This window comes from Gracilinanus agilis, chromosome 3 (genome assembly GCF_016433145.1).
Source record: "Gracilinanus agilis isolate LMUSP501 chromosome 3, AgileGrace, whole genome shotgun sequence".
NCBI classification, from domain to species: Eukaryota; Metazoa; Chordata; class Mammalia; order Didelphimorphia; family Didelphidae; genus Gracilinanus; species Gracilinanus agilis.
The window spans coordinates 280,289,947-280,302,225 of NC_058132.1; the positions used below are offsets into that span (position 1 = coordinate 280,289,947).

At 36.0% G+C, this 12,279-nt stretch overlaps 1 protein-coding gene across 2 annotated transcripts in view; it reads right to left on the reverse strand.

The window, feature by feature from the left end:
• Positions 1–12,279, reverse strand: part of KIF5C (kinesin family member 5C) — a 199,651-nt gene that overhangs the window by 25,452 nt on the left and 161,920 nt on the right. The window contains exons 16-18 of one of the 2 annotated variants that reach the window (XM_044669882.1): positions 4,347–4,535; positions 2,999–3,116; positions 1,509–1,585 (exon numbers count right to left, since the gene is read on the reverse strand). In XM_044669882.1, the coding sequence (XP_044525817.1) occupies positions 1,509–1,585; positions 2,999–3,116; positions 4,347–4,535 (384 nt within the window). The remainder of the gene's footprint in view (positions 1–1,508; positions 1,586–2,998; positions 3,117–4,346; positions 4,536–12,279) is intronic. The other variant, XM_044669884.1, reaches the window with a different exon arrangement.

Genomic DNA, 12,279 nt, shown 5'->3' on the forward strand with positions numbered 1-12,279 from the left:
AAAAGATAGAGATAGGTCCATTTTTCACTCCCACTGGCCCTGTTAAAAAGGTTCTTACCATACCTCACCAGGAGAAATAACAAGCTACTAAATATTTATTAAAATGCTGGGAAACCAAGCTATATGTTCAGTCAATTCCATTCTATTCTTAATGCCTGATTTAGAAAAAAAAATCTCTGCTATATTTCTTTTTTTTTTTAATTTCTCCTATTAAAAATTTTGAGACTGAGGCTTCTTGGCTAAGCCAGCCTAGAAGCATAATGGCTGCCTTTAGGTCTGATCTCAACACTAATCAACACAGAAGCTTTAATCTACTCTTGGTTTTGTCAACTCAAGCAAGATCACCCTCCTTAGACAGCCTTGAATGGTAGCGCTAGATTCCCCAGGACTGACCATACTGGTACCAAACATAGTGTAGATACCTACTGGCTTTAGACCCGCTACAACTCAGAACTTAAGACATCCACACCAGCCTCAGGTTTTTCAGCAGTAGGAGTTACAAGTGGGCATCACTATGCCCATCCTTGCTCTATTTCAAAGTAAAAAAGAAGTTGGGGATACTGAGTCATTTATATTTTTCCCCCAAATTGGGGACCCCAACTTATTTCATTCAGCTCTCTATTTTATCATCTACATTTGCTGAATATCTCTCATGAGTATGGCACATGGAACAGAAAAGGGAGAAATTTCCATGTGCCACTTGTGATCAAATAAGACTTCCTTTGGAGGATTTCTTGAACTCTTGTGTAGTTTGGTAAAAAAAAAAAAAGTAGGACCAAGATTTTTCAACTTCCTATGGTCCTTATATGAACTAATAAACTTAGTTACTACATTTTCTGTCTAAAATATGACCAGATGTAAGTGCTCTGTTTAATAAAAATTCAAAATTCATCATGTTAAGAGGGGAAAAGGGGGCAGCTGGGTAGCTCAGTGGATTGAGAGCCAGACCTAGAGATGGGAGGTCCTAGGCTCAAATCTGGCCTCAGGTACTTCCTAACTGTGTGACCCTGTGCAAGTCACTTCACCCCCATTGCCTAGCCCTCACCACTCTTCTGCCTTGAAGCCAATACACAGTATTGGCTTCAAGATGGGAGGTAAGGGTTTAAAAAAGGGGGGGAAAGCGTTCTGACTCTATAACTCAGCTCACAATGGAATAATCAGCAATACCTCAGAAGGTACCCACAAAATGGCTGGTGCAATGATTAAGAGGGCAGTCTGTTTACATTTTTATCCATCTGAGATTGACAAGAAAATACATTAAGAGAATAATCATGACTTGTTCTATGTAACCCCCACCTCCCACCAGGGCTATTTGACTGATATTTTTAACAACAAAATTTAGCAAGCTCTTTGCCACCGAAGATCTACTTTCAAGACACAATGGTCTCTCTACTTTATGACTTCCTGTCTAACATACATCTCTGACTTTGACAGAATAACATGAAAATAAAAAAAGAGAAAATGCAAGTCCAATTTTTCATGAATTTTGATAGGCAGGATAATTGTACCTTCATTTCCTCAGCATCCTGCAGCCGGGTCAAGTGTTCTTTTTCTTTATCCTGGAAGCTGACTTCATGCATTTTTTCTGTTTTCCATTTAATTCACATTCAAAAGTGTAAATAAAGGATAATGAAAAAACCATTAATAATATTACACTTGTTGTTAACAACTTAAAAAAGACTTAATAGCTCAATCCCACATAAAGTCTACTCTTTATAATTAAGCAGCTCTTTGGACACAAGGCTACTATTAGGGAGTCCAGAAAAAGGCAATTTGCCTTTCTTAAAAAGGAAATTTACCTTTCTAAAAGTAAGCTGTTTATTCTCCATGTTCCTAACAAAACAACAACAGAAATCAGATAACCTTCAAAATAATGCCCAATTTGTTACAATGTAGAATAAAATATTTGCCAGATTGGGAAAGGGAGTGCTTGATTTGAGCTTATCTCACACTATTATAAGAAACAACTTCAGTCTAGCATTCTAGGAAAGGCACTGGACAAGAAATCAGAAGACCTGAGTTTTCATCCCCATATATATCACTTACAAACTGTAACACTTTAAACAAATCACTTAATCTCTCTGGACCTCAGTTTCCACATCTGAAAAATTAAGAAGCTAACTAAATGCTTATCTCTATGAACTTTTTCAACAGTAATATTCAGTGATTCTTTAAATAAAAGATTATCATTCATGTGCTTCCTGGATTCAGTACTCCATTCTTCACTTTTATTCCTCCCAAATAGTCACCAGCTAAGGAAAATGCTACTCTTTTTCAAGGTTATAATGAATGTCTGTGCATTCTTTTAAATTAAGCATACTATTTTGTACTTTTTGTCTTTCTAAGCTACTTCTTATGTGTCTCAGGTTCTCCCTCCATTTCATGGGATTATAAGATTTAGAGTTAAAAAAGACCTTAGGGATCATCTATCCCAAGGGTGTGCTGGTAAATGTTTTAGCAACTTGTCCTTCAAAAAACACAGGAAGCACTTTTAAACTTAAAATAAATTATTAACATTTTCTCCATCAGTTTCTTAAATCTAGACAGATATGTGGTGTTTCCCAATTTCCAAGGTATGATGCTCATCCCCAAAATTTAACAACTAGCTCTTATAAGCTATTATAAACTATCTCCAGTGTGCCACTGTCCACACTTCCTCATTTTATAGATGTGAAAACAAAAGGTCAAAATAGTGCTAGTAAACTGAGTAGAATAGGATTTCAAACCTAAGTCTTCTAACTTCAAACTGAGTGCCCTTTCCTCTGCCTAGCCAGGCTATTCTTCTGTTCTACCACTTAAAGAATTATCAGTCAAATTATCAAGATGCAGCAGATGAGGGGGAAGGAAATGTTATTGATGGAGCAAAAATAAACATCTTGGGTTATAGGGTTATAGCTCTTTTAGGGTGTGGGTGTACATAAGAAAAAGAGACAGACTGACAGTCAGAGACAGAGAATTTGACCAACAGTTCAAAAAGGAAGAATTACAAGCCATTTACCTTGGGCTCGGAGTTTAGCCAGCTCTTCACTGAGTGAATCCTGGGACTCTTCCAACTGTCTCCTCTTTTGCTCCATATTTTGCATGTAATCTGTCAGAGACTTGATTTTTGCTTCATGCTTAACAAAGAATAGTGAATGAATAAGATACCATTTAAGAACTATTTACGTGAGAAAATTCCATCAAGTTTGTAAGTTGTTGTTTTTTTCTTTTAAAGCACAGTATTTGGAGGACATGCTAAATCTTCTATCATTCCAACTCCTTCCAAATGTCTGGGAGATTTTTCTTCCTGAACCCTCAACTTCTGCTCTGAATAAGACATTTCAAAGAAGGTCCTCCTGACATACTGATGGGCCAGATTTTTACTGGCTTCTATGTTTGGGGGATCCCATGAACACACACTCCTTCTGGTAATTGTAGAGTACTGCTTTGGAGAAAGGAACCTTGGCATTGGGGATTTTGATACCATCTGCCCAATGCTGCTGTGCTACAAGTTACAATAGTACTAATTGGAGAAAGAACTTTATCCAATTAGTAACAACTAATAAACAGTAACAAAATAATAAAGTACCAACTGCAACACAATAGTCAAGAGATGTCTAACACCAAATATTCTTCAGTGTTTTAGTATCAGGAAAATACAATTCAGAACAATAGCTTCCCCTCTCCATTCCACTGTATTCTCTAAAGAATGAGTATTTTCATATTCAACCGATTTCACCATTATAGATGAGTGGTATGAATTAGTCAGAAACATATACTAAACTAATAAGAAAACAAACCAAAATGTTGAGCTTAAATATCAATGGTAACAGAGAGTGGTATTTTCTATTTTTTTATGATAGAAAAAAACAACAGCATTATTTGATGGCAGAGAATTTAAGATGGATGCTTGATAATTACCCTATAAATAGCAATTCTGTTATTCCTATGTTAAACTACACATGTAGGAGTAAAGGGTGAATATTCACCAAAAAGATCATTTCAAAAAGAATCTTATAGATTTTCTTCTAACATATAAATCATTTCAGAATCCTAGATTGTGTTACAGCATTTTTCCATTTATCAAAAAAAATAATAATTGTGTCAGTCCCTGACAAAGGATATCTAGATGATTCAGAAAACTCAAGTGACAAAAAAGAAAAATAATTCACTTCAAGTTTAAACTTGTGCTATTATTTTTCACAAGAAATTTCTACTGCTCAAAGTTACTCTAGAAAATTCTTGCATAAAACAAGAATGTGAACAAATATGTTATCTAAATCTGACAATACTAACCCACCTGACAAAGGATGCAAAGTCATTTCAAAAGGGCAAAGATAGCAGATGAGGAAAAAAGAGTGAGATACCTGTGAGATTAGTAGCTGGCAGGCTGCAAGCTCCCGCTCACTGGCATTCATCTTCCGGTTAGAATCAATTTGTGCACTTTCCAGCTGTTTACTTCGGTTCACTAGAGATTTCACCTCAGACTTCATTTTACTAATGTACAGCCGAGCCATGGTAAACTCCTCCTCAATCACTCCATTCACATCTGCTAACTGAGCAAATGGGACAAAACCAACACTTATTTTTGGCCCAATGAGTAGAAATCAAAGCCTCAGAAGGACCTCTCCTCTCTGAAAAATCCCTTGAGTACCAAAAGCAATGTTAAAAACAGTTTTCATTATTCTAAAACTTAAGGAAGAATTTTGATTGAGACATTCTCCAAATTGACAATCTGCACAGAAATCAAACATTCTGTAGAGGTGATCACTGGAGCATTAGGCCAAGGGGGAAAAAGAACTTTGGAATTAGGAAATGACTCTTATAAACCAAATACAAAAGTCTCATTTAGCCATCTGTAACACTGAATTCAAAAATACAAAAAGTATCCAGACACAGCATAGTGTTATTAGGGCCAAGGAGAATTTGGGAGGTGGTGAGAAGTCATAAAGTTCTGAAATCACTGGACCAAATTTGTTCTTCAGGTATTGTCCTTCCTTGAAATTTCTTAGCATTCCCTAGTCACATTTGTTGACCATTTCCCCAAAGCCAAAGCCTTATGGACTAATAATAATAACACCCATTTATAAAGTACCTCATGGTCTAACAAAGCACACTCTTCACAATAAACCAGTGAGTTAGGTGGCAGAGGTGCTATTGCCCCAATATGACAGATGAAAAAAATTGAGGTTTTGAAAGATTTATCAATTTGAAATCAATTTATCAATGGTAATATACCAAGTGCCTGAACCCATGCCTTCTAAGTGAACTTCTGTCCCTACTATGCATGCTTTATGGGACATCAAACTGACCTACTAGTAACTAAAAATCTACAGTTAAAAATGTTGAGTATAACTTTGTTTTGGTGATGTAGGAAAATGGTTTATTATTATTTTTTACATGTGATGTATCTCCACCATAAAGGGGGTTAGGGGAGAAACCTTGTGTCCATCTAAAAAGAAGTCTATATGCACTGATAATAATAAAACATAAAATCATCCAAATGAAAAAGACTTTTAGAGACCATCCTACTTTTCAGAAACCTTTGATATAAGTATCACAGAATCACAAAGGATAAAGAAAAGGAATTAGGGAACAAGCTTTTATTAAGCACCAACTATCTGCCAGACACTGTGTTAAGTGCTTTACAAATTTATCTCATTTTATCTTCATTAACAACCCTGGAAATGATGTTATTATAAATCCCATTTTACAGATTAGGAAAGTGAGGCAGAGTGATTTGCACAGTGGGATTAAAAGGCTAGGAAGTGTCTACAACCAGATTTGAACTCAAGTTTTTCTGATTTCAGTTCTAAAGCTTTATCCCCATAGTAAAACTTCTCTTAATTAGGATTCTTAACTAGAATTTCATTGTACTATACTTTGAAGAAAAAGAGGTAACGCAAAAAAAAATTATTTTAGTATAAATCACACACAAAGATCTTATAGGGATGAATTATCGTCAGTATACATTAAAGTCATTCTATAGCGACAGACATTGATCATTGACAGATCTAAAAAGTTGAATGGAATAATACACGAATCAATTTTCTAAAAGTATGAAGTCAAACAAAAAAGAATTTTCTTCTTTATGTGCAATTAAGAAGAAAATCCAATGGAAAGAAAGACCCTTTCCTTGAGTATTCTAGTTTCTAGATGTTGTACTGTTTTGTTATTTTTCTTGATTGCTAATGTAATGTATTATTATACATTTTTATCCACCTCAACTTGTAGGTGGGACTGTTTTCCTAGAGTAAGGAACTTTCTTCTCGTTGTTGTTTGTCCTTCATTTATGAAGAGGACCAATGACATCATGGCATCATGTTTTTGATTGCATGTAAATTGGATTGAAGTGAGGCAGAGTTGCACAGTCTTCAGCTTTCAACTGGCAATGGCCCAGGATTTAATAGATGACCTTGGCATCTTCAATGTCTAACCAAGCTCTATGAGCTCCACAGTGACTGCCTTCAGCTGCTTTCATGGCCACTGGAACAAATTGTTCTCATCTGTGCATTTGGCCCAGGGAAGTCTTCACATACTCTGGGAAGGCATCACCCTAATTCACTAAAAGGTTTAGGCCCTGTGGGTTACCCTAAAACTAGTTTGGCCAATTTGCTGAGATTTTTACTGGGGTGTGGTAGCTGCACCTGCTAGAGCTTTTTGGAGAAATGGGCAAAAGATAGAGTCAGGAACCTCTTCGATTTTTAAAAACCTAAAGTCTAAGTCTCTACAATCTCCTATAGTCAAGCTATAGTATGTAATATCAAAACCAAAAATTCCCATATATGTTTTAATCCAGTTACAGTCTCACATTTCAGCCCTGTGACTTAGATACTTATTGAACAAGAGAAGTTAAAGCAAGGCACACAAAATAAAAATCCATAATCCTCCATGTAAACTCAGCCTCAAATAACTACATAAACAAATTATGTAACTCACTATACAAATATTAGTTAAATGTGTATAATTTTTTTAGCCACCAGAGGGTATCACAGCATTTCACATTTATGGTATGGTATTTGAATTCAGGTTAAGATTGGTTATTTGGACTAGAACTTTGTTTGTCAATGCTTCAGAATGTCTTATAATTTTGAAAAAGATGTGTGACCTTCATCATGACTACTACCATAACTCATTCTGTATTAGTATGTTTCTAAATGATTATTTAGGGCTGAAGATAGGAAGTCAGATAAGTTCTGTATACTTAGTACCAAATATAAAGTAAATGAATCATCAGGAAGGAGCCAAATCCTTGCTTTCAGAACTGAGCATATGTTTAGCTGCATGCCTTCTATATGCATGTTCACTGTACAGGATTCAATTTTCAAAGCAGAGGGCTATGGACCATAACTCACTCCCAGTGTAACAGAGCACTTTACCAAGTCTGCTATACTTGTGACTAAAGTGTCCTCATGTATAAAATATTCCTCCTAGTGTCCATTCTCATTCTCATTGTTTAGTTATTTCAGTCATGTCCAATTGTGGCCCCAAATGGGATTTTCTTGGCAAAGATACTGGAGTGGTTTGCCATTTCCTTCTCCAGTTGATTTTACAGATAGACAATTGAGGCAAACAGGGTGAAGTGACTTGCCCAGGGTCACACATCTAGTAAGGGACTAAGGCTAGATTGGAGCTCAGGTAGATGAGTTTTTCTGAGCCCAGTCCAGTGCTCTATCCACTATGCCACCTAGCTGTCCATCCTTCCTCATCCATTCTTTTAAATGTAATAACAGCTAATAAGAATACTCACATTTATACAACACTTCAATAATGCTCTCTTCTCATCGCAACCCTTTGAGGCAAGTGGTAAAAGTGTAATTATTTACACGTGATTCGTCTATAGTCAAAAAGGTTATAAGTGACAGAGCTGGAATATTAACTTGGGGTATGTTATGTAAAGGATGGCATTCAGGGATTCCATATTGCCATCCTTTACATAACAGGTAAGACTAGTGCTCTTTCCCCTACATCCTACTACCTGTCTTAGGTAATGGACCAGAATAATCTACAATCAGACTGGATCTCCTGGCTAGTGGCATGTGGCCAACAAAAAGACATGGGTGGAGACTAGAAACTGACTATAATCTACATCTTTTCCAAATTCATTGGCAAACGGAGAAAGGTTTGGGAGGAAATATAGCTTCCAACTTGACCATCTCGCTAACCCCGTGAAAATTAGAATGACAACATCCCCACTCCCAACAACCTTTTCCTTCTGCCACTCCAAAGGCAGAGTTATAAGGGACTAAAAGGTGCAAAGAGATGAATTATTGCCTTTTCTAGCCCAGAATGAAGTGATGGGATAGGATATTTCATGATTCAAAGCCTAAAAATATAAAATAAGGTATGGTTAAAAAGTAGAGTATGTGATTGGCTTTTCTTGGAAATAGTTTCCTTTTTGTGTTGGGAGATAACAAACAATTTTTCAAGGTGGGTTCCACTGATTCTAGAGAAAAATCAATCTTTTTTTCCTTTTTTAGATTATAGATTAAGTTGATCTCCTCTTTGGACTAATAGAGATTCCAACTCACATCTTTTTTGTTTTGTTTTGTTTTTGTTTGGTAGCCAACTGTTCCTCATAACTATGTACTTGTCACCAGAAACCTTGGCAATGACTAACATATCAGAAATATGAGTCACAGAGAAAAGTCCCTAATTCATCATCTTCTAGCTTCAAAAGAAGCTACTACTACAGCTATATCAATTCAATTTAATCATTTTTCAGTCATGTCTGACTCTACATGACCCCAAATGGAGGAAGGGGGGTCAGACTGGCAGTAGATAAGGCAAAGTTACTGAAGTAGTTTGCCATTTTCTTCTCTGGCTCATTTTACTGATGAGGAAATTGAGGCAAACAGGGCTAAGTGACTTACCCAGGGTTACATGGTTAGAAAGTGTATGTGGTCAGATTTGAACTCAGGAAGAGGAGTCTTCCTGACTCCAAGCCCAGCACTCTATCTGCTCTGCCACCCAACTGCCCCTATCAAATGTCTCTGATCAAAAAAGAAAAGCATATATATCCAGCATGTGAATCTGAAGACATGCTCGACTATCTTTCTGGAGGAATACTACCACTTTGAAAAAAGAATCATAGTCCTACATCAAGACATTGTCATTAAGGATTAAAATGATTAAGACTTGCCAGTAGATTTAACTAGGGCTAGAAATTCTAGAATCCACTGTGAATCCTATTGAATGAATTCTCATGGCACAGGAGAATGACTACTGTATACCTAGACTGTGTTAGTATGCAGGGGATGATTCAAACACAAGGAAGTCATAGTTTCTTATCTCAAAGAGTTTATAATATCTTAGAAGGAAAAGACAAGTACACACATATTTATAGCATTAGGTAAGGCGTGGTAAGTACAATAAAAGGGATACAAACAAAGCACTGTGGCGGTTTAGAGGGAAGGACAGTATATATCTGATTGCAGTTAGAGAAAGATCAGGAAATACTTAATGGAGAAGATGGCATTTGAATTGGATAGTAATCATAGGTAGGATATCAACAGGCAGAAACAGTTCAGATGGGAGGAAGGGAATATTCTAGGCAAAGCTCAGGCAATATAAGTAAAGGTGTAAAAGAAGGAAAATATGTTTTCAGGGATTGCTTTGGTAGGAATCTTAGAGTATGAGGCAAGGTTAATTATCTCAGGGAAGGGAGAGACAACTTGGACCTTCTAATTTCAGGAAATATATATTGAAAACTGTTATTACATGTGTAATTGGGAAAGTAAAATATTAAAATAAAGACAAAAATAATAAAGGCAGAAAAATGATGTCAAAGCTAAATTGAGAAGGGCTTTAAATATCAGGATATGGACCCTAGACTTTATCAGAAGGGCAATGGGGAGTCAGTGAAAGTTTTTGAAGAGAGGAGTGAAATGACCAGATCTGTGTATCAGAAAGAATTATATAACAAAACTAGAGAATAGACAGCTTATTTTAGGAACATCGGTTTCAAAGCTATTATAGTTGTAGTACAGAGAAGAAGTAATGAAAGTCTTGAAGTAGGGAAGTAGCAATGAGGATGGAAAGAAAGCGATAGACACGGGAGAATATTGAAGGGTAAAATCAACAGGATTTGGCAACTAACTTGACAACTAATTGGATATGGGGAAGAGAGCAACATCCTAGCAGCATCCAGTTGAGTATTTTAAAATTATTTCAATCATGTTTCAAATTCCCTAAGGCAGTGTTTTAATGCTCTAACACCCAGGCACTCCTTGATTTCATTTGCATTTTACATCAGCTTTATTTTGCAGCTTAACATAATGCCCTTTTTCACTGACAGCAGAAGGAGCCAACATTCCATAAATCAACTCTGCCTTGAATTTAAAAGGGCCTTGGTAATCAGCTAAATGTTGGTGTTTTGTTTGTCTGAGACCAACAAGCTCTTCCAAAAATTAAATCAAACTTTAAATAACCAAACTTGTATGAAATGGAATTAACTCCATGATACCTGAACACTCTTGCAATGAATTTTTGGAATCATTAACAAGCATTTATTAAATGTTTACTTATAAATACTTACACCATATGAAAATAATAAGAGTTGAAAAGACATTATGTGTTGCAACATTTCCTCTCTTAGAAACTCAGCCTATAAATGCTCAAATTTTTTTCCACACTATTCTTAAAGTGCATCATAAAGAGATTCCCTTAGATTTTATTTCCTGTAATAATCACTCAAACTTACACAATACTTTCATATGTAATACCATTTGAGCCTCAAAATGACCTTACGTAGTAACCAGCACAAGTATTATGATGCCCATTTTAACAGATTGAGAAAAGAGAGGTTCTGCAAGGTATTATTGTTGTTCCATCATTTTCAATTGTATGAGACTCTTTTTGATCCCATTTGGGGCTTTCTTAGCAGAGATACTGGAGTGGTTTACCATTTCCTTCTCTAGCTCATTTTACAGATGAGGAAACTGAGGCAAACAGGTTTAAATGACTTTCCCATGGTCACATAGCTATTAAATATCTGGGGCACAATTTGAACTCAGATCCTCCTGACTTCAGTCCCAGGAGTCTATCCATTATGCTCCAGAGCTGCCTTGCTTGCAGTTGGCTGCAAGGTACTACTATTAAATGGTAAAGCCAAAACTCAGACTCATCCCCTTTTTGACTACTGGCAAGGGCTTTTCTTCCCAACTTATACAATCTCTTACTCATAAACAACCTGCTTCTAAAACAGAGTGGCATCTTTAAAACATAACAAGCATCTATATAGATCAAGAGATGAGAGAGAGAAGAAAAAGTGTGAGAGACAGAGAGAGAAAAGAAGGCGGAGAGAGACTGACAGACAGACAGATGGATGGATTTAAAGATTGGTCAACCCCATATCACAATGAATTTTCATTGTCAAGCATCCCTCTTTTCTTTCTTAAACCTCAATCTCTTTTCTTAAAATTTAAGCCTTGATCCTTTCCCAAAAAGTCTGGAGTTCAAGAAGTAGCTAAGTTTTCTCATCTATAGTCAATATAATTAATTCTAAGTCCTTAATTCTTCAAAAGTTAATTATCCACATAGCTTCTTGTTTTTTCTTTAACCAAAGGTTGACTGAATTTATTACATTTTTGCCACATGCCTCCTGGATACTAGGCCTGTCATATAGGGAAAGCTCTAATCTGTTATTCACCAGTTCTGTAACAAGTTTTTCAGGACAGAAGGTTAATATTTTTGCACTTCCATTATTCATTCCATGAACATTCTCCATTTCCATAATTAAAAATTATCTGAACCATTGTTAGCTCAGATGGTTACAACATAGTGTTACAGAAGTCAATAACAGCATTGATGAATCCTTAGTTAGCCAAACTATTTTTCTGGCTATAAACTCATCTTTATCTCAAACAATTTGCATTAACAAATGCATACATTTAATGAAGATCCTTTGTTTAAACTATTTCTTAGCTTATAGTTTTCTTCTCCCTCTCCTCCTCCCTATTTCTTTCTCTTTTCCTTTCCCCTCCCTTCCCTTCTCCCTCTCTTCCTTCCATGCTCTATAACTGGTCTTTTGGTCATTTCTCTGCATGAGTAACAGTCATGAATTAAGAACAAAATTCTATCCTGTCTTACAGATCTAAAATCAAGGCTGCACTATTTGACAAAAACTGCTGGGAGAATTGGAAAACAGTATGGAAGAAATTAGGTTTAAATCACCCTATACCAAGATAAATTCGAAATGGGTAAATGACTTAAATATAAAGAGGGAAATGATAAACAAATAGGTGAGCATTGTCAGATCTATGGGAAAGGAAGGAATTTAAGACCAAGCAAAAGAGAGAA